General features: G+C 44.2%; 1 protein-coding gene across 1 annotated transcript; it reads right to left on the bottom strand.

Annotated features, from left to right (window-relative positions):
• Positions 1–155: 155 nt before the first annotated feature.
• Positions 156–20,069, bottom strand: LOC117364551 (40S ribosomal protein S27-like). The gene is made up of 4 exons (XM_033953840.1): positions 19,913–20,069; positions 16,246–16,354; positions 3,822–3,932; positions 156–384 (listed from the first exon to the last, which is right to left on the bottom strand). Exons 1-4 carry the CDS (start codon positions 19,916–19,918, stop codon positions 356–358), a joined length of 255 nt encoding a protein of 84 aa, XP_033809731.1. The 5' UTR covers positions 19,919–20,069; the 3' UTR covers positions 156–355.
• Between the last annotated feature and the right edge of the window lie 3,358 nt (positions 20,070–23,427).

Raw genomic sequence — 23,427 nt, 5'->3', positions numbered from 1 at the left:
ATGGGGTTTCTTTTTCCCTCCTCCCCCCCAAAAAAAATCACGATTATGTGAAATTGCGAGTAGGGAAACCGCGACTGGGGAGGGGGAAGTGTATTTTGCATCCTTTTTTTCCTGAACATTGGCAAATCTACAGAAGATCATACTATAATTAAGACCTTTAGAAAAAACATGCAGTCAGGAGGGGTTTTTTTTTTGTCATTCCATAGGAAAGTAGTTTGTCCTAATCTCAGATGTTCAGGTCAAAACTTCAGTACGAAAGAAAGTAAAGATTAGGTTTGCACCCTTAGGGTGAGGAATAAATTGAAGACGCTCCTTTCCTTTTTTTTTTTGCTCTGCCGTCTCATTTCAAGGATAACTAATGCGGTTTTCTTCTGAAAGAACAGCCTGAAATGAAAGGAAAAACAAATTTTTATATTAAAATACATTTCTAGACCGCAATACCTTCCAGATCGATGCAGTTTATACATTATCAAGAGACTGTACACCACACGACAAAAAGAAATATTATCTTCCTTACTTTCCTAAGAATTTTACAAAAAGAGATGTCTAATAGTTTTCGGAAATGCATATATGAAATTGAAAAAGCAAACAAAATACGCAGTTGCGAATCCCATCTAGCAGCCTGATATGCAATTGTTCAATGCAAAAATTTATTGTAAAGACATCCTTGTTCTGAAGGGAACACAAACAATGAAGTTATCCTTAGTTGACGGACCGCCTTAAAAAATGTACATTGTTCTAGTAAGTAACCAGGTGCCTGACCATGTATGGTTTTATGACAGAGTCCCAAATTTAAACCAAACCCTGGCCAATAGGCAGCCAATGTCTATAGTATAGAGTAACATGATTTGATTTCTTTATATCAAAAACTAAATGCACAGCAGCATTCTGGATTTTGTGCAATGTATGCAAATTTGACTGAAAGAATAAACAAAACTGACAACCAACTCAGGTGCAGGGCCATCTGTAGACACCAGTGGCCAGCTGATGGATTAAAAAGTAGGCCCTTGGCACTAGATAATGGTGGGGAAGGGGGCGGGTACAAAATCCCTTGACTGTTGGGAGGTTAAGAAGCATGCATCCAGAACATTTGCCTGAGTTTTTATGCCATAGCATTGTAGTTGCACATTCCAGCTGCAGAGTAGAAGTTTTTTTAAAATATAGAACAGCATACCCAAAGTCACTTTCTTCTTTTTTTTTTTCTACTTGTACTTCTATGGGGGTTTCTTACCTGTTCAGCTATAGTGAACTAGGGACACAAGTCAAATGTTGCAACTGCTCTAAGTGATATGAACCAGGAATCTTATTTGCTGGGCACCAGCAATGCAGGGACCATGTCACTCCCCTTCTACAGAAAGCTCACTGGATTCCAATAGAACATGGGATCACCTACAAAATTCTTTTACTTAATTTTAAAACCAGAGCAAATAACCAACCTGAATTTATAAACAATTTACTTATTCCGTATAATCAAACTAGGACGTTAAGGTCCACAGCTCACAACCTTCTTACTATTCCCTCGCTGAAATATCAGTATAATGAGGGCTACAATTTTCACCGTTAGTGCCCCCTCTCTTTGGAACAGTATCTCAAATCACTTGTGCGAAATAACAAGTCTTGCCAATTTTAAGGCGAAGTTAAAGACATTTTTATTCCTCGATGCCTTTGTAACCTTCAGTTTCCCTTCCCTTTTCCTTGAATATTCCTTTTCTATCAATTGTGGTTCTAACCCTTCTTCCCTTTCGTTCCCGTTCGTCAATGTCTATAAAAATTTGTCATTTTCCCCGATTTGTCTTTGTTTATATTGTAAATTAATTTGGTGTAGGGTTTTGGCATTTTTGTACACCGCCTAGAAGGCTTGATCGGGACAGTAAGGGAATTTCTAAGTACCTATCTTATTTATAATTTTATTAGACCTAATGTATTTTATGTAAACCGCTTCGAACCTAACGGATTAGCGGTATATAAGAAATAAATTACATTACATTACATTACATTAGGCGGTATAAGAAATTTTAAATAAACTTGAAACTTGACAGGAACAGAGGACATGGATAGACTGGATAGGCCAAATTGTTTTATCTGCTGTCGTCTACAACCAACACTCGGATTCTATAAATGGCGCACAAATTTAGCTGCACACGTATCTTAGCCACTATCCTAAGATACATGTGCAACTACATTGGCTAATGAGCCAATTGGCATCAATAACTGGGCGCTATCAATTTACTGATGTTGGTACACCGACAAATGAGTGCAGGACAACTGCGCTCTGACAAATACGGGCCGACAATTGTGGCCCGTGAATCTGGAAGGCCCTGATTTGCTGAGACTCCTCAGGCCCCGTCCCTTGGGAAGGGCTTGAGGTGCCTCAAGCCCCTCCCAAGGGATGGGGCCTAAGAAGTCTCAGCAAATCAGGGCCTTCGTGTTAGGGTAAGGTTTATATCATGATTATGGTTCCCATAATCATGATATAAACCTTACCCTAACACTAGATAGCAAGTGAATATTTAAAAGTGTAGGGGGGGTCCCCCCCCTCAAAAGAGAGTTACTTTGTAACCCTCAAAAACACAAAATAGTATCCACCACTGCAATTGTTCATGCGTGCACTTGTCCCTGTGCGCAATTGTCCTGCGCTCATTTGATGGGTCACCACTGACGTTATTTGACAAAAATTTTGGATTTGTGCACGCATCTTGCTAAGCTCTATTCTATAAAGATCCATGTACAGATCTTATAATGTGTAACTCAAAAGGAGGCATGACCATGGGGCATGGGCAGGTCAGGGAGGTCTACTAAAGATGCATGCAGTATCAATGTTATGTAATTATGGAGATCCGTGCCTACATGCTATTCTGTACAAGGCATGCAACTCTATCTCCCTCTTCTCCACCACCACATCCAACAATTCTCCCTCACCCCCTCTGTACAGCATTTCTTTCTCTCTTCCCTCCTGCCCACCCGCAAGCCCAACAATTTTCCCTCTTTCTTCTTTTCCCCTTGTGCACCATCTCTCTCTCCCTCTGCTCTATATCCCAACAGTTCTCCTCTTCCCTCACCACCATGCAGAATTTCTCACTCCCTCCATGGCCAAAAAGTCTCCCTCTTTAACAGTCATTTAACGCATCAGAGGGAAGGCTTCCAGGTCAGTCGCCAGCAGCATGTAGGAATGCAGCCCGCAGCCTTTTGAAGAGAGATGCCGGTTAAGGGAAGAGCCAAGTGCAACCCTTAATTACTGAAGAGAGGAGAAGGTGGTACTTGAACATCTTGGAGGACCCTGAGCAGGTATACTCCATTAGGAATCTCGCAAGAACTATTTCCATTCCCGTGGAATTCCTGTAACCATGGAGGGATCCCTGTGGGATTCCTACCACCCTATTCATGTGCAGCTCTCTATTTTACACCAGTCAATATTTTATAAGAATCTATTTAGAAGTGAACATGGCCATATACGCAAGGCTGTAATGTCAATATACCAAACCTTCAACTTAGACTGACTTCAGTTCCTACTGATATTAGGCTTTTAAATTTTTGTCCTGAATCTAAAGTACTGGTAGATATCACCTATATTTCCCAGTATTTTAGATCCATGACAAATTTTAAAGTATTAAATGATAATTTTACCATACATTATAATGTAACTTTTTATTTTGAAGCTGGAATCAGTCAGTATATCTTTACCAACTCCACACAAAACTTCTTCCAACTCTGACTCCACAGCCCTGCATGTACATGTGAAAACGATTTTATAAAACTACCCCCTCTGTCTGTAGGAAGTGTACTGGCAAAAAAGTTCTCCTGCTGTGTCATCAGAGACTTACCCTCTGTGAGGCGGCACTTGCCTCCAGTTGGCTGACAGAGAATCGTGGAGCAGCCAACACATAGCACGACGCTTTGAGCATGGCTGAACACAGTTGTGATTTTATAACAGCCTGAAGACATGAAACAATGCAGTTAGCAAATGGTGTTTACACTGTTCTTTCTACAAGGGAACAGTGAGCTAGGCTGGTCATACTACATTCTCTTGAGTAAGGAACAAGGGGTGAGCAATCAGCTCTGGATTTTTCAAGACAAAGTGGATCTAGTCCTGATCCCACCCCACTGCATGCATGGATTACAGTCCTGTTTTTCTCCCCAGAACTCAAAATAAGACCATAAACAGCAGGATCAAAAAAATGAAGCCAGCCTCTAACCCTGCTTGGGAGTGACTTCCCTATCAGCTCTTTCTAAGGTAATCACACAATATGCAATACCTGATATGCTTGCAAACCTGCTGCATTTTTTCCTGTTTTTCTTAAGCGGGCGCAAATGCTAATGTCCCTTGCCCTCATGCACCAATAGGGTTTATGTTCAGGAAACCACCATGAACATTTGAATAACTTAATCAGTGAACCAGGTTAACCCTGTCTTTCTTGGTGAATCCAAACACCACACATGTGGTTTTCCCCAAGCCCATTTGGCCAGAATTAAGGGGTGTTAACTCTCTCAGCTGGATGCACCTTCAGCAAAATGTAAAGAAATGTGAACTGAAGCCCTGGTAGGTCTATATAGGTTTCTATATCTAAAGATTATGTTCTGGCATACCCTATGGGGAATTGTTTGATAAAGAGTGTTAAGCCCTTAACACGGACTAATAGGGTTCCCCACATGACAACATTAAATCATTCTGAGGAAATATACCTGTTAGTAAGCATTAAGGAATTTTTTCTGGAATAATGCATATCATGGACGTGAACATTATCCTACTAGTATGTCCTAGGTAGCATGCACTAAGCCACAAATTCTATACAAGGCGTCCTAAGCTTCACGTGCAATTTTCTGCACACAGCCAATTTGCACACACAATTTGTTTAACAAGCCAACTGGCATAGATAATTGGCAATTAACACCTAGTAGACACTAGAAGTGCCCAATTCTCAAATCGATTCACCAATTCACTTTGATGGAATTGATTCAATCAATTAGTTTTTAGAAAAAAATTGGACTTGCTATTTCATTAGCACTGGCGCCAGCCCCCTTGCTGCCAATCTATTTTGCAGAGGCCCGCTTAGGCTTTCTCTCGGTCAGAGCCTTTCCAGCTAAGGTAACTTCCTGTTTCGTGAAATAGGAAGTTACATCAAAAGGAAGGACTTCGGCAGAAGGAACACCTGAGCGGCCTGTCTGCGCAGATTGGTGGCAAGGTGAGCCCACATCTCCCTGGCTTTCTATATTGAGAACATTGGGCAGGACTTTCTGCCTAGAGCCCAGACCCATGCCAGTTCCTCAGCCCTCAAGGACTCTGAGGAGGCAAGGCCCGAAGCTCCCGCCTCCTTCCCCAGCTCTGTGTCACAAGGTACACGGACGCTCCTCCACAGGTAATTCAGCGCAATCATAAGAACAGCCTTACTGGGTCAGACCAATGGTCCATCAAGCCCAGTAGCCCATTCTCATACTGGTCAATCCAGGTCACTAGTACCTGGCCAAAACCCAAGGAGTAGAAATATTCCATGCTACCAATCCAGGGCAAGAAGTGGCTTCCCCCTGACTTTGTCAATAACAGCCATGGACTTTTCCTCCAGGAACTTGTCCAAAACTTTCTTAAAACCAGCTACGCTATCCGCTCTTACCACAACTTCTGGCAATGTGTTCCAGAACTTAACTATTCTCAGAGTGAAAAAAATTTCCTCCTATTGGTTTTAAAAGTATTTCCCTGTAACTTCATCGAGTGTCCCCTAGTCTTTGTAATTTTTGACAGAGTGAAAAATCAATCCACTTGTACCCGTTCTACTCCACTCAGGATTTTGTAGACTTCAATCATATATCCCCTCAGCCATCTCTTTTCCAAGCTGAAGAGCCCTAACCATTTTACTCTTTCCTCATACGAGAGGAGTACCATCCCCTTTATCATCTTGGTTGCTCTTCTGTGAATCTTTTCAAGAGCCACTATATCTTTCTTGAGATAAGGAGACCAGAATTGAATGCAATATCCAGAAGAGGTCGCACCATGGAGCGATACAGGGGCATTATAACATTCTTAGATGTTTGACAGATTAGGGGCTGTGGAGTCCATCCCTATCAATTTTAAGCAAAATCAAGGGGTTTGAGGCAGAATTTAAGCTTAGAAAAAAAAGATCGCTAAAAATCCAGGATGTCTACCGCCAGCGAATTTGCGCCAAAAATAAACAAATTTCAAATATATAAAAAAATAGTGACTTGGGGTTTGGAGGGGGGGGGGGAGACATGAATCCTACCCTCAGAATCCCTTAAAAACATGTTTTTCAGACCACCCCCGATGCTCCCATGTGAATGGGTCGAATGGTCATTGCCCTTCACTTCTCCTGTCCTAGGTGCTTCTGGTCTTCCAGGCACCGTTCTTATACCTCTTCTGTTCTTCAAACAGCCTTCCTGGTCTCTCAAACTGCCAAAGATCGTTTCAGCTTTTACCGGTCCCTCTGGTTGCCACCGGTCCCTCACTCTAGTCATCTCCGGTCACTCTGGTTGCCAGCCTTCCTGGTCCCCACTGGTCCTGGACACCACCACTCCCTATGGTACCTCAGATTCCTCCACTGGTTGCCACCGTCCAAGCCGGTCCCTCTGCCAGATTCTCCTTAGATCCTGGCCAATGCTCCCAGGGTCTCTCAGGCTGCTTCACCTGGGAGTCTTCTTGGTGACACTGGTCTCTCTGCTGGTCACCACCGATCAGCCGCCTGACCCCATTAGCCTTGAACTCTGCCAGCTCTTCCAGCTGCTTCTAGTGGGGCTACTACCAGTTCCTTATTCCTTGGCCTCTTGGGTCCCCACTACCTAGATCTTTCTTCACCGGTCCCTCCGCCTCTCATCAAGCCTGAGCCACTTCCTCAACTCCAGGCTCTTCCAGGCCCTCCAGCTACTCTTTAGCTCTTTCCTGCCGGTGTATAGGTCCCCGTGGACCCTCCCATCACTGGGCTTCCCTCTGCCGGTGTATAGGTCCCTGTAGAACAGGGATCTCAAAGTCCCTCCTTGAGGATCACAATCCAGTCGGGTTTTCAGGATTTCCCCAATGAATATGCATTGAAAGCAGTGCATGCACGTAGATCTCATGCATATTCATTGGGGAAATCCTGAAAACCCGACTGGATTGCGGCCCTCAAGAAGGAACTTTAAGACCCCTGCTGTAGAACCTCCCACCACAGGGCTTCTGTTCCCCGCTACAACAATCCCCCCTGTCAGGACTGGTCAGCCTGGTCACTCTACTCTGCTACACCTGGTGCCCTATCAATGCTGGTCAGCAGAAGCCTTCAGAGCTTATCTGGAATTAGACCAGAGGCCAGCATTCCTCCCCACAAGGATAACCCAACTCCTGAAAGAGCTTCTTACCTTCTGAGCTTGCTGCTGCCTTGGAACTGTCCTTTTCAGCACCACAATCCACTCAGGGTGAGTGGACAGCTCCCAGCAGCCCTTATGCAAACCATCTCTCCTCTTGATGCTCAGGCTCCCTCCACTGGCCAGTAACAGGTACTCTACCCTGTCACATCCCATAGGAAATAATGGAGATGTACTCACAGTCACTGAGGTGCCTTGTTTGTCAGCTGGAGGAAAATAATTTTCTGCCTCTGAAATGCTCCAAAAGGACCCAGCTTCAAGATCTTCGGACTGCCAGTCCGGTGAACCCCAACCGAAACCTCCGCATCCTTGGAACCTCTCCACGTGACCAGGGATGGGAAATGCAGCCTGCACCCTGAAACCCCGAGAGATGCACCTAGCCTGCACTTAAACCTCTGACAAGGTCAGAAGGCAAGCTAGCTCTCAGGGGGATGGACCCCGAGTTTGAAAAAGGTGTAACATAGCAGAATGGTGTAACATAGCAGGCCCACCAAAGTTTTTCTTTGAAGCTACAGTCCGGCTCCGCAGAAACTGCTTCCTTTACTCTGGCAGAAGACCACCACAATGGGGTCTCATGGCACCCAAGCCATTAAAAACGAACTTTAATTGAAAAAAATAAGAAAAAGATGCAAAGCAGATCAAAAAGACTTAAACCCTACTAGTCCGCACATATCAGGGTAGCACGGGAAGGTAGCAAATATATACCACAAAGCCAGGCGGAAGAAGTAGCCAGAGCTGGCTGAGAGACCAAAAGACCTCCTGTAAAGATTCAGAGAGAAGGTCTGTCAAAGCCACAAATTCAAATAGGCACAAGCTCGCAAGAGCATTTCCAGGCTCCCAAAACCCCAAAGGGATCCACAGATCCAGCACACAGTCCCTGATCTTCCATCCCGGGAAGTGCTGCATCTGTAAATAAGGGGTCAGCAAGCAAATGATATGCATCCGTATCCCCCAGATCAGGGTCAAGCAGCGCAAGCATAGCGGCGGGGTGAGTCTAAAATGTGTCCAAAGGAGTAATGGCACTGAGAGACGCCATGTAGGTGTACTGGGACTGCGCAGGGGTAAAAAAACAGTGGTCCGAAATCCAGAGCACAAAAATATAAAAAATGTTCCAAAGGTGGCTAAACTGATCTTTTCTGAGGCTGCGTAGGGTCCGCAGCCTGGCAGAGGGAATTACCAGCTTTGTTTAGCCTCAAAACACATGAAAGGCACCCCGCTGAACTATCTGAGCATTTGTTCACCTACTTCAGCAGAGGAAAGGTTAAGCCAGAAGCTGTGCCCTCCCCGCCCCATGACACATGGCGCCAAAATGCTCTAAAAGCACTAAAATTGCACAGTATTGGTAAGAATTTACAAGAGAGCCCAAGGACTTCATCCCAGCAAGTTTCCAGGCAAAACTTGCAGTTTTGAAGAAGCAGGGAACTTTAGAAAATAAAATCGAAAAAATACAAGATGGCCGCCATCACAAAATTCCCACCGAAATCATGATTTTTTCACATTTCCCAAACATAGCATCGGATGCACACTGGAAATGGTGGAGGCGCGACAACGCAGCCAGCACCCTGCAAGACACTGCCGAGTCTCCTAAGGGCGCCTAACAGCCTGCGCTTGACCCCTGATTAAGAGAAGGTGAGACTACCTCAAGGATGGCTCTGAGCTCCAGAGAAAACTATTCAGGCTGGCCAACAGGTACCCAGATGAATCTGCCTGTCAGTTACAGACCGAAGTCTGAATTCTCAAGCAGACAGAGCTTTAAAATTGCTCCAAGCACTAAATTACCTGAAAAAGGGATGAAATTAAATCAAATTAAATTAAAACAATAAAATGAGGAAAGCAGAACACACAACTGCATATATGCATGCAGAAAGAAAGGAAACAAACAAACAAAACAAAACACCCTGTAGAGGGTGCTAAACTGCACATTGAATTACTACAGAGGCAGAGTGAAACATCCAGAGTAGATTCCTTCTGCAGCCATGTGACTAAAGGGAAATAACCCTTGTGTCTAGAACAGGGCTGCCCAAGTTCGGTCCTCAAGATCTACTGGCAGGCCAGGTTTTCAGGATATCCACAATGAACATGCATGAGAGAGATTTGCATACCAAGAAGGCAGTTCAGGCAAATCTCTCTCATGCATATTCATTGTGGATATCTTGAAAACCTGGCCTGCCAGTAGATCTCGAGGACCGGACTTGGGCATCCCTGGTCTAGAATGTCTCACCTATTACACTGGAAAGTTGATTAGATTAAAAGTGAAAAGGAATAAAGAAAGAGTTACATTTGAGTGGATAACAGACAGAAAAGATAAAAATGGAAGAGAGCATTTTAAGAAAAAATGCCATACTAGAATAGCCATACTAGATCAGATCAAAATGTAAACCACATAGATACTCTCAATTCAATAAGTGGGCTAGTAAATTCTATAATAAACAGTATTGGTTTTGTGATTTAACCCCCCCTCCCGAAGAAAGAAGTCCCAATGAAGCCAGGAGAGGAGTCAGAGGAAAGAAACAGCAGGAGAGAGACAGCAGGAGAAAGCAAGGGGCAAGCAGCGAGTTAGCTCCACCCACCCCCCAACGTCATCCACCGTAACTTCCCCTTAAAAGGGGAGGGGCCAATGGCAATCGAGTAGAGGCTTGTGAAAGAAGCCAGGAGAGGAGACAGGGGAGAGACAGGAGAGAAACATCAGGGGAGAGAAGGCAAGAGAGTGCAAGGGGTAAGCGGTGAGAGTTAGCTCCGCCCACCTCAACATCATCCACTGGAGCTCCCCTTAAAAGGGGAGGGGCCAACGGCGCTCAGCTGTTCGGCAAGCAAAGGCGAGCATTAAAGGCACTCGCCTTAGCGAGAGTGCCTTTGCGAAGGGCCTTGAGAAGGGACAAGTCACTGCAAAGGAGAACAAAGGGCAACCACAGCAGACACAGAGGACACACAAACAAGCAAGGACAGCAGAGGGCAACCGTAGCAGACACAGAGGACAGCCACAGCAGACAGGCAAACAGGCAGCAAAGGAAGCAGCAGACAGAAGCAGGAAGTTGAACTACCCAGTTTTCTGCATAGCCCCTCTGGGAGGCGGTCTTATGTATGCACTCATGCGGGGAACTGGAGAGCCTGAAGAAACAAGTCAGACTCCTGGAGGGCAGAATACTGGAACTGGAAGCACTTCGAACAGTGGAGGAGGAGGACAGGGATGCACAGAACATCAAGACAGAGGAAACCATCGAGGAAGAAGTCCAGGAGTTAGAGAAGTTCATCGAGGAGGCATACAGGGAGGCCGTGGAAAATCACCAGCAACAGTGGAACTGCCGAGATACACATACAGAGAGTGAGGACCATCTGGAGGACGACCACAAGGAAGAAATGGGAGACACAGCAGCAAGATCTGGAAACAGCGGAGGGAACCCACAAGAAGATGAGTCCGGTGCAAGCCAACGCCAGGATGAGGGAAGATGAAGTGCATAGAGGACACGGACCTACGACTGGAGAGATGGACATACACCAGGGATACGGACCTGCAGCTAGAGAAATAAGAGAAGATGGAGAGGACAGAAATTGTCGTAGGAAACTCCATTATCAGACAAGTTGACAGCCACATTGCGGGAGGAAGACAAGATCGGCTGGTGACCTGTCTACCAGGAGCCAAGGTACAAGACATAGTGAGCCGCATTGACAGGATCATCAATAGCGTGGAAGAGGAAGATCAGGCGGTGGTGATCCATGTGGGGGACAAACAATGTGAGCAACAGGAACTATAACAGAGAAGTACTGAAGGGCCAGTTCCGGATGCTAGGAAGGAATCTGAAGGCCAGAACGCAGAGGGTAGCGTTCTCTGAGATTCTGCAGGTACCCAGGGCCGACAAGAAGAGGCAGACAGAGTTGGAAGCAGTCAATGCGTGGATGCGGTGCTGGTGTGAGGAAGAAGGATTCCACTTTGTGCGCAACTGGACAACGTTCTGGGGGAAAAGCAAGCTATTCAGGAAGGATGGACTCCACCTCAGCAGAGACGGAACGAGGGTACTTGAAAGCAACATCAAGAGTAAAATTGAGAAGTTTTTAAACTAAGAAGAAGGGAAAAGCCTACCGTCGACAGAGAGTTGATGGTTCGAGAACCAGTATACCCAGAGGATACCATGCAGAATGATAGCGGGGAAGACTCACCGGATCATAAGCATGACAGAAATCCTGACAGATCGAATGGGACACAAGAGGGAAGGAAATGTAAGAGTAACAGGCCACAAACTCAAGTGTATGTACACGAACGCAAGGAGCCTAAAGAATAAGATGGGTGAATTAGAAGCTATGGCATAAAAAGATAATCTTGACATCATCGGCATCAGGGAAACATGGTTGAACGAGGAAAATGTCTGGGAGACTGTGCTACCGGGATACAAGCTATACCGCAGAGACAGAGTGGCTTAAAAAGGTGGGGGCATTGCCCTATACGTCAAAGAGGGAATTGAGTCTACCGGAGAGAATACGAAAAATAAGTTGGAGTCTCTATGAGTCAAAATTCCGGGAACGGAAACGAAGATCGGCATCTACCCCCAGGGCAGTCCACAGAAATTGATGGAAAAATTAAATGCAACTGCAAGGGAAGCAACACAGTTATCATGGGTGACTTCAATTATCCAGACTGGAACCTAGGCACCTCCAGCAGCGGTAGGGAGACCAAGTTCCTGGATGCTGTAGGCAATTGCTTCCTGGAACAACTTGTCAAGGAGAATACAAGAGGAAACGCAATTCTGGACTTAATTCTAAATGGACCACGAGGACCAGCACAATGTGTAGATGTAGAGGGGATGCTGGGAACCAGCGATAACAATATGATCCGCTTTGACCTGGACCCAGGGGCGAAAATCGATCCAGAATGACGGGCACGGCGCTGAATTTCCGAAAAGGGAATTACGAAGGTATAAGACTCATGGTGGAGAAGATTAAGAAGAGGATAAGCATTGTAAAGATGCTATAACAAGCATCTTACCTTTTTAAGGACACAGTCACTGAGGTGCAAAATCTATATATGCCGCGTATCGGCAAGTGATCCAAGAGGAAAAAGAATAAGGAACCGGCGTGGCTCAATGTAATAGTGAAAGAAGGGATCAGAGACAAGAAGACTTCGTTTAAGGAATGGAAAAGGTAAAAAACGGACGAAAACTGGAAAAAGCTCAAACAGCATCAAAGCAGGTGCCATAAGGCAGTAAGAGAGGACAAAAGAGACTATGAGGAAAAAATAGCTAAGGAGGCGAAAAACCTCAAGTCGTTCTTTTGCTATATTAAGGGGAAACGACCCACGAAGGAAGCCACTGAACACATTTTTTGCGTCTGTGTTTACCGAAGAGGATATACACAACATACTGGAAGCCAATAGGCTATACGCGGGAAACTAAGATGGGGAAAAAGGTATGCAAGCAGATTGGTAGACTTAAAAATGATAAATCCCCAGAACCGGATGGCATCCATCCGAGGGTAATTAAGGAATTGAAAGGGGCTATAGCTGAACTTCTTCAACTAATAGCCAATCTGTCGATCAAATCGGGAATGTGGCGAATGTTACGCCGATCTTCAAGAAAGGTTCGAGGGGTGATTTGGGAAACTACAGACCAGTGAGTCTGGCCTGAGCACCTTGATGGACACGATCTGATGAGGACCAGCCAGCATGGTTTCAGCAAAGGAAGATCTTGCTTGATGAACTTGCTGCACTTCGAGGTAGTAAACAGGCAGATAGACAAAGGCAACCCGGTCTACATTGTATATCTGGATTTTCAGAAGGCATTCGACAAGGTTCCGCATAAAGGACTACTTCAAAAAATTGCAAGCCATGGAATCGAGGGTGAAATACTCACGTGGATTAAAAACTGGCTGGTGGATAGGAAACACAGAGTGGGGGTAAATGGACAACACTCGGACTTGGAAAGCGTCACCAGTGAAGTGCCGCAGGATTCGGTGCTTGGACCCGTGCTCTTCAACATATTTATAAACGATCTGGAAATTGGTACGACAAGTGAGGTGATTAAATTTGCAGACGATACCAAGTTATTCAGAGTAGTGAAGACACAGGAGGATTGCGAAGATCTGCAACGTGACATAAACACGCTTGAGAAATAGGCTGCGACATGGCAAATGAGGTTCAACGTGGATAAGTGTAAGGTGATGCACGTCGGTAACAAAAATCTTATACACGAATACAGGATGTCTGGGGCATTACTTGGAGAGACCCCCCCCCCAGGAAAGAAACTTGGGAGTGCTGGTCAACAGGTCAATGAAGCCATCCGCGCAATGTGCGGCGACAAAAAGGGCGAATAGGATGCTAGGAATGATTAAGATCGGAGAAGGTTATCATGCCGCTGTACCAGTCCATGGTACGCCCTCACCTGGAATACTGCGTCCAGCACTGGTCGCCATACATGAAGAAGGACACGGTACTACTTGAAAAGGTCCAGAGAAGAGCAACTAAAATGGTTAAGGGGCTGGAGGAGTTGCCATACAGAGAGAGATTAGAGAAACTGGGCCTCTTCTCCCTTGAAAAGAGGAGACAGAGGGGACATGACTGAAACATTCAAGATACTGAAGGGAATAGACTTAGTAGATAAAGACAGGTTGTTCACCCTCTCCAAGGTAGGGAGAACGAGAGAGCATTCTCTAAAGTTAAAAGGGGATAGATTCCGTACAAACGTAAGGAAGTTCTTCACCCAGAGTGTGGTGGAAAACTGGAACGCTCTTCCGGAGGCTGTTATAGGGGAAAACACCCTCTAGGGATTCAATACAAAGTTAGACAAGTTCCTGCTGAACTGGAATGTAAGCAGGTAGGGCTGGTCTGAGTTAGGGCACTGGTCTTTGATCTAGGGGCCACAGTGGGAGCGGACTGCTGGGCACGATGGACCACTGGTCTGACCCAGCAGCGGCAATTCTTACGTTCTTATCTTTGTTATGATAGACTGCCTTGGTTAAATAAAATGTTTAAAATGTTTTAGCTTAAAAAGCTGTGTCACTAAAAGCGAATTGAATTGAAACATCGATTCAACAGGGTGAATCAGATCAAATTGAAATTTTTTTCCCCTGAATCAGATAACTTGAAACTTGACTAACTGGCACTAATTAACAGTTATGCGCATAACTTTGTAGGAGCATTCTATGAAGTGGTACATGTCAGTTCTAGTGTTCAAATCTCAAAAGGGGTGTGGCCAAGGAAGAAGCATTGGCAGATTGTGGGCATTCCTAAAAGTTATGTGCACTGGTAGAGATGCAGAACTTAGATGCAGTCCTTTAGGCCTGTTTTTTCCTAAATGAGCGCCCCTAAATGTTATGCCAAGTATGGCCATTTTAACATGATGCTGTATATAGTTGGTGCATTTTATAGACATTCTGATTGGCACAATTTTTTAGGTAAATAGCATTTGCGGTAACTGGAAATCAACCAACATTGGATCACTTAGCAGGAGTCGCCGAATGCTCCAGCGTTAAATCTTAGCAGTTACCATGCACTACTGGCTACACTAGCATACAACCTGCATAAAAAATGTGCCCTGAAGAAAAAATGTGTTCGGTTTGCAGCTAACATGTGCTCACATCTGTGCTAACTCCAAATCTTAACGCCCCTTAGTAAAGATGCCACTATGCTGTTTCTTCAGCAAATAAAAGGCGAGCATCAGAAAAGGAAAAATAAAAAAAAGCTTAACAGCTGTATTTTATTGCTAAATTCACCAAGAAATAACAGCATGGCTGCAGAGTGGATACACCAAACTTTTTGGCTCTGTTCCGACTGACTTCCACTCCAACTGATATTAGGCTTTAAATTTTTTGTTCTGGATCTAAAGTACTGGTAAATATAACTTTAGATCCAGGACAAAGAATAAGTATAAAATTATAAATTTACCATATATTATAACTTTTTTTTTATTTTGAAGCTGGAGTTGGAAATGGAACATTTTTACAAACTCCAGTTCCACCCAAAATTGCTTCCGCCAATGACCGACTCCAGAGCCCTAAATGACAAAATGTTAAGACTTCCCTACCAGTTCATCTGTTACTGCTGTTGGCTTGCAGCACCATTATATTAAAAAAATAAAATAATTTTAATTTGTCTTGTTTTGAAAGACTTTTTACTGGCCACCTTAGTATAAAAGTGAGGATGTCCAACAAAGGCTGACTCTAGAAACAGAGAAAGTACCTGTATATAACGTGTCTAGTAGCAGCTTATAACTCCATATATAAAATTTGTGGCTTATTGCATGCTACTTAGCACATGCTAGTAGGATAATGTTTCCACGCTCCTGCTACACTTTCTTCCAGAAAAATTCCTTAATGCATGCTACAAGGTATATTGCCTCAGAATGCTTTAATGCTGTCATGTGGTGATCCCTATTAGTCCAAGTTAAGGGCTTAACACTCTTTAGTGAACAATTCCCCATAGGGTATGCCAGAACATAGGGCTCCTTTTATGAAGCCACATTAGCGGCTTTATTGTACGCAACATTTTAGCGTGCGCTAACCCCCGAAAAACTACCTCCTGCTCAAGAGGAGGCGGTAGCGACTAGCGTGGCTGGCAAATTAGCGCGCATTATTACGCGCGTTAAACCGCTAACGCAGCTTCGTAAAAGGAGCCTGTAATCTTTAGGTATACTAATAGAAATAACTATTAGTAGTAGTAGTAGACATTTGTGTGCACACTTTTTCACACTGCAGAACGTCACGTATACAAAATACCAGTAGTTGGGAAATAGGACTGGTGTTGGTTAAGCTTCTACAGTCTGTGCCCCAATGGAGAGACAGAAATTAAGTATACCAGCATTTAAGCATGGAGAAGTGGAACGGAGTACTATACTAGATATTAGATTATATGGCAGGCTGGATGGACATTTACTATGTTACTGTGAAAACCTCCTTTTCTTCAGAAGGGCTTCCCATTACCTGGGCACTTGACATCCATGAAGTAGGAATTTGGACTCTGAACCAGGCGTTTCTTCTTGTGCCTCTGCCTCTCCCTGTCGTGGAGAGGGTGCAGGAAATCCTGAGCAAGCTGCAAACCCAAAGAACATGATAATAGCTTTTAAAACTCATGGAGCTAATAATAGGTATTTTTCAAGCCCGACAAGGATAGGTTGAGGACTGGGTGCTGCAATTCAATAGTACAAGTTAGATCAGTTCAACTTTGACAAATCAAAACTGGCAAAGTTGAAATGTTGAATTTATTTTTCTGAATTGCCTATTTGTTAGTCTGGAAAACCAGAGTAAAGCAATTTGCGTGCTTGCCCAGGCAGATAATGTGGTTTGCCTTAAGTCATCCAGAGAAATCAGCTGCATAAGGAGAGACTTGGATTTCCCCTGAAACTTCAGGTCCAGTGCTCTGTCCACTAGATGACTCTCAAACACCGCCCCCCCTACCCCCCCCCCAGACTACCACATAGAACACAAACAGGAAGAGAGGAGTTGTATAGAGAGATTGGTGACTTATTATGAGATCATATAAGCCTGTGTGCTGCTCATATAATAAATCTGCTGAAGTGTAGGCATAAGTGGTGGGGATCAGGCAAATAATTCACACATCAAACCTCTTTTTTTTTTTTTTTTTTTTTACCTATACCCAACTCGAGCTGTCTGAAAGCAGGAAATTTCCCCAGAGGAGATCAGAAAAGTGCAGGAGGATTTTCTCGATTGAAAATAACTAATCTAATCTGAATTTCTCATCGCACTTATCCAATACAGGTTCAAGGCAATTTACAAGTTAAGAGGCCCATAGGAAGTATGGGGAATAGTAATTACATCACATCAATGAGTACAAGATACATTACTGCAGGTAGGTAGGGCGAAGGGAGGAATAGGTTACATTAGCACAGAGGGTAGGGTTAAACAGTAGCAGGGAGAAACAATTGCAGATTCACAAATGGAATGAAAGGAGTGAAAATAAAGTCCAAAGGAGTAAAAAAAATATGTTGACGATTCTTAGCTTGGCAGGTAGGCTGAGTTACAGAGTTGTAAGAAATTTATCAAAGAAGTATGTTTTCAGCCTTTTCCTGAAGGTAAGCTGGTTTGTCTCAGGACCAAATTCTCAAAACTTACCATGCCGATAATGATGGTTGCTAAACCGGTTCCAACCAGTTTAGCGTGCCAGTATTTTACTAGCCAATCATCAGAACTCCTCACCATAGGAGGGGCTTTAGGTGCCTGGGCCAATCATGGCCTTAGGTGCCTCTCCAATGCATCCCAGGATGCACCGGGAAGGCCCGACATTTTGAAGAGGTGGGCCTGCCGGCTGGAAGGAGTAGGCATCCCTCCCACTGGCCTTCGTCTTACGGTATGGGGTGGGAGTGGGTTGTCGAGGGGGAGCAGGGTACCCTGGTGGCAGAAGGGACTGGTCATCCCTCCGGCCAACCTTCAATTTAAAGGTGGTGGGGAGGTCAGGTGTCAGGGGATGTGGGGACCCTGGCAGCGGAGAGAGAGGGCATTCCTCCTGCCGTCCTTGTGGGTGTGGGGTCCAGGCAGTGGCAGACGAGGTGGGGTGTCAGTGGGAGGGGGAAAAGCGGGAGGGGGAACATTTCCCTCTGCTGCTCTCCCTGTTGGTCAATCAGTTGAGCCAGCAGGACTCGGGGAGACCTGTGGCTCAGTTGATCAGGGCAAGGAGAGCAACTTTGACAGAAGGGAGGAGCTATGCTTAGCAATTGCTCTTCTGAGCAAGCACCAGGCACAGCTCCTACCACTCTCTATTCTTCGCATAAATAGCGTGCATATAATTTGCATACTACTATGCTGAGAATCACCCGTAAAATAAAAATCGCTCCCACTATGGCCATTACATCGGCTCGCTGGATTTTACTGGCGAGTTTTGAGAATCCAGCCCTTAGGGCTAGATTCACGAACCTGCCTGATTGGGCCTGATCTGGGTACCTTGTTCGTCTGCTGAAAAAGCATGAACAGGGGCAGATTTGCCTAGGGAAACCATTGCAGATGAGCCCTGGGCAAAATGATGGATTTTGAAACAGAAAAAAGCATTTTGAAAAAATGATCAATAAAAATCCAAGATGGACACCACCAGTAAAATCGCTCCAAAACCAACCCATAGCAGCTTTCCTGAAGACAAAAAACATTTAAATAAAGGTGCTTTGGAAGTGGGGGAATCTAACTCTAACCTCAGAAACCCTCAGATCTACCTTTTTCAGACACTCCCCCCCCCCCTCCAATTTTCCCCATAGGGAATAATTGGAGTACTTACTAAGACTTCTAGTGCCTGTCTGTCAGCTTGCAGCAGCCTGCCTGCAGGGAAAGGATGTCTGCTTTAGAAACTGCTGGGAATGATCCATCATTGGAAATCTTCTGGCTGCCAGTCAGGAGGACTCTAAGAACTCCAAACCCCAAAAATCCACAAAGAGCATGGGGGAGATAATTCACAGCTGGCTCCCCAATACCCAGAGGGTTGTTACACATGGGCCCCACAGCCTGCACTCAAGCCTCTAATAAATCAGCAAATGAGCAAGCTCCCAGAGGAATGAACCCTGAGCTCTAGATAGACCAAAAAGCAGGCTGGCTCCACAGGTACTCCTGTGAGCAGCAGCCCATCCTCACAGATTTGAGCCTATTCCCAGAATAGTAAGCCCATGAAGACCTCCAAGCACCAAAGCTATGCAGGAAAAAAGAACCAACAGACAAAAATGCCTGAAAATAATGAAAAAAAGAGCAGATCATAACACACTTTCTCAGTTCGCTTGCAGAATAAAAACTGAAGAGGGAGGAGTTGAAAGATGAATGACAGTCTTCTGCAAAGTTTGCTACTATAGGAGGGGACAACAGAATCCTGTCTTTGCAACAGAATTGGAAGTTAATGTTTTTTTCTTCTCATGTACAGTAAGACTGAGGTGTGTGTTCCTCTTTGATTTAATTTTTTGGTAAGTTTTCTTTTCGGTTTGGATTTTTATCTGTTTCTGCTGTCTTGATTATTTTGTCCATCAAAATCTGTGCCCCCATCCGTTATTCTCACCAACTCCAGTACCCAGGCTTTGATTTGATGATACTCGGTGACCAAGCTGCCTGCAAACTCCAGGCTTCATTCCAAAGTCCTGTTGTTACAAGGATAACTATTTATAGTACACCCCAACGCACAGAAGACACGGCACCAAACCTCTCTATCCGGATTCGAAACTAGTTTACCCTAAAAAAAAAACAACTAAAAAACCCCTCCCCATCACACCCCAACCTCTCCCTTTCTTTCTCTCATTCGGCTTGCAAACAAGACTTGCCCGGGCATGCCCGCACATGTCCTACAGCGCCCAACATGGCTTTTTTTTTTTTTTTAAATAAACTTTCACTGGCCCACTCCCAACAAATCCCTTACCAGAGATCGGGGGGGGGGGGGGCGCACGACGGAGACAGCGGCACAGACACTACACGAGCGGGTGGGAGTATATACTCCCTTCTTTAACAAACCACGAAACAGTGCACACAGAAGTAGGAGAAGGCCAGGATCCTTCCATCGTATTAGCTATGTCTCTTGCACAAATAAAAAGTACAGATCCTAGCTCCCCCTGTGTATGTAATAAGTGTACCCTGGCGATTGTTTGCCCCCCGCCCTACCCCCTCCACTCACAGGCATCTTTGGATGAGCTCCTATGAATCCGGTCTCCAGCTACAGATTTCAGCTGTTTACTCCAGCTGTAAGGGGACGGCAACGTGGATTTATTATGTTGCTACTTAACAGGGGCTCCCGGGCCCAGCTTCAGGGGCTGTCAGGGCCGCTGACAGGCATTGCCTCCGCCCTCGTCCCCGCCCCTTTTCCCCACTGTGTATGATGTAACCCGCTGCAACCTGGGTAATTCAAAGTGAAGACTTTCCCTGGCTTTACTGAGATCAATGCAAGCTCGTGAAATTGCGTGCAAGCGGCCAGCTCACAGCCTTTATCACAAGTCGGCTGGATTTGCAGACCTTGTTGTGAAGGCTTTTGGAAACGACTTGGTATGTCCCCCTAGCCTCACTAACAAAACGTAGGTTGTTTGGTGTTGGTTTTTTGTTTTGTTTTGTTTTTGTCTGTCGGGGCAAGGCATACAGGCATTATATATGCTCCTTGCATTTATCTGCCTTTATAGAACAGCTTGGGCACAAAATTACATGTATTTTAAGATATATACGTGCTTCCAATTCTACCTCTCGGTCCTAGTTTGCACAGCCAGCATTTCCCCTTTACGTGGTAAGTATCTCCCCTTCCTCTCTCCTACCACCACTATTACCAGCGTTGCAGACATATTTTCCCCCTCTGGCCAACATCTCCCCTTCCCTTTCCCCTCTACCCCACCCCCCAAGATGGCCATCATCTCCCCTTGCCCTTTCTATACACCCTAGTTGACCAACATCTCCCTATACAGTACAATCCCTTTCCTGTGTCCATCATCTGCTGCCTTTTTCTTCTTGCTTCTGAAGTACTGCTGTATCCTGCCTTGCATGATAGGAAATATGCCTCTGAGGGGAGCAGTATAAGGCAACACTTGAGTGTGAGCTTGAAGAGTGCTCGCTCTTCACAAGCTCAAGGCTGGCACGGGGTGGGGTGGCAGTGTCAGGACTGGTAAGGGGAAGTCTGTTGCATGAGCTGGAGCCGTGCCGCTAACCCCTCAAATCCTACCACCTTAGGCTTATGCCTAGTCCACTTGTAGCAGAGCTGGCCTTATAAATTGCTAAAACATATACAAAAGATGGTGCAAGCTTAACAGAGAGTCTTTTAATTCTTTTAGTACTGGACCCTAACATGGTCTGTGTTTCGGCTTAGAAAGCCTTCCTCAGGGGTGTATAAAAGAATCCTATAAAACAAAACATATATGGTTTTTCATTTTTATGTGTACTGTATATATATTTTTGCTGTACTAAACCGCATTGATCTGGAAGGTTTTGCGGTCTAGAAATGTAATGTAATGTGAAGTGTGAAAGTAAGTTGCGAATCAAGGATGACACCTAGATATCAGAAAGACATGATTGGTTGAAAGGTTGTGTCAGAGAGTTAAAGGATTTGAGGGAGGGGACAAGCCCCTAGTAAATCAGCAAGAAATTATATTTTCTTTGTCTAGCACCAGTTTGTGCTCAGTAAGCCATGTGGACACCATAACTTTATTTTTCTATACCGCCAACACCCAAAGAGTTCTAGGCGGTTCACAAAGTAAGAGGACTGAACAATTCAGTGATTAAACAGAACACATAAGAAGCACAGTATAATATACCATTTTATAAAACTATAGTATGAATACTATGATATAATCATCAATCAGATAACAAATTTTTTAAACAAATAAGTCTTAACTAATTTCCTGAAAGTGCAGTCTATCGTCGAATCATATCTAACCAGACTTGAACTTTACCTGCTTGATAGGCCAAAGTTCTATCAAAAAACTTTTTATAATGGCAGTTTTTGGGATTAGGAAAAGTAAATAAACCAGAGCACCGACTATATAATTAATACTATTAATTGGACTATACAATTCAAAATGAGATAAAAGGTAAGATGGAGATAGTCCAGATAGCAAATTATAACAAATGCAAGCAAATTTGAAAAGTATTATGGCCTCTATTGGCAACCAGTGCAGTTGACGGTAATAAGGGCTGACATGTTCCTGTTTTTTCAATCCGAAAATTAAACGGACAGCGGTATTTTGAATTAGCTCTAGTCTTCCTAGGATTGTTTTATAGGATCCCAAATAGATTATATTGCAGTAATCGAGAATAGACAAGATTAATGCCTGAACTAATAGTCTGAAAGAAATAGGGTCAAAATATTTTTTAATGGTACGCAATTTCCATAATGCAAAAAAAAAACCCAAAAAAACATTTCTTAACAAGCATATCAGTATGTTCTACCAGAGTTAAATGATGATCTAGTGTAATTCCCAGAACTTTAAGAGAGGGAAGTATTGGATATTCTTGCCCTCTTAAAGAGTTTTATCCAAGATTTTATCATTAGGACTAGCAAGAAAAAAAAATCTAGTTTTTTCAGTATTTAATTTCAACTTAAATTTAATAGTCCATTGTTCAATCTGATTTAGGATAAAGGTGATCTGAGTTTTTATTTTTGTAGTAAAAGAGATGACTGATATCAGTATCGTGATGTAATCAGCATAAATGTAAAATATTCCATTTAGACTTTGTAATAAATTGGCCAGAGAGGCAACATGGATGTTAAACAAGGGTTGCTCCAAGAATTGGAATATTGACAATTGCTGAAAATTTGATACAATCTTTTTTTTCAAAAAGCCCTGAAGTCAATCTCGAACTTTTCCAGAGATACCCGTAGCATCCAAGCACCACAGTAGAATCACATGGTCCACTAGGTCAAAGGCACTACTGGAGGTGTGCAATATTCAGATTAAAAGATATAGTGGGGAAAAAGAGAAGAATGTCATAAGAACATAAGAAGTTGCCTCCACTGAGTCAGACCAGAGGTCCATCGCACCCAACGGTCCGCTGCCGCGGCGGCCCATCATGTCTATGACCTGTGAAGTAGTTCCTGACCATTTTTATAACCTACCTCTACTTCTATCTGTACCCCTCAATCCCCTTAACCTTTAGGAACCTATATAAACCTTCCTTGAACCCCTGTACTGTGTTCTGGCCTATCACAACCTCCGGAAGTGCGTTCCATGTGTCCACCACCCTCTGGGTAAAAAAGAACTTCCTAGCATTTGTTTTAAACTTGTCCCCTTTCAGTTTCTCTGAATGACCCCTAGTACCTGTGGTTCCCCACAGTCTGAAGAATCTGTCCCTGTCTACCTTCTCTATGCCCTTCAGGATCTTGAAGGTTTCTATCATGTCTCCTCTAAGTCTCCGCTTTTCCAGGGAGAACAGCCCCAGCATTTTCAGCATGTCATCCATGTAAAAGTGAAATAAGATACCTGTAATTTGGATCAAAGTGCAAGTGTACTAATAAACAGTTTAAAGAGCAAAGGGGATAAGACTGATCCTCAAATCTAGTCCTCGAGATCTACAACCCAGCCTAGTTTTCAGGATTTCCATATGTATGAGATCTGCATGGCATTCACTACTCCCATTGCATGCAAATAGATCTCATACATATTCATTGCACTGCAGAAATCCTGAAAATTAGGCTGGGTTGTGGATCTTGAGGAC

The sequence above is a fragment of the Geotrypetes seraphini genome, chromosome 8 (genome assembly GCF_902459505.1).
Source record: "Geotrypetes seraphini chromosome 8, aGeoSer1.1, whole genome shotgun sequence".
Taxonomy (NCBI): domain Eukaryota; kingdom Metazoa; phylum Chordata; class Amphibia; order Gymnophiona; family Dermophiidae; genus Geotrypetes; species Geotrypetes seraphini.
This window is presented reverse-complemented; position numbering and strand designations above follow the sequence as displayed.

Coding starts and splice junctions, on each gene's coding strand:
- LOC117364551 (XM_033953840.1), bottom strand. Junction 3,933..16,245: donor CATGGATGTCAAGTGCCCAG/GTAATGGGAAGC, acceptor TCATGTCTTCAG/GCTGTTATAAAATCACAACT. Junction 385..3,821: donor CAAGTGCCGCCTCACAGAGG/GTAAGTCTCTGA, acceptor CTTTCATTTCAG/GCTGTTCTTTCAGAAGAAAA.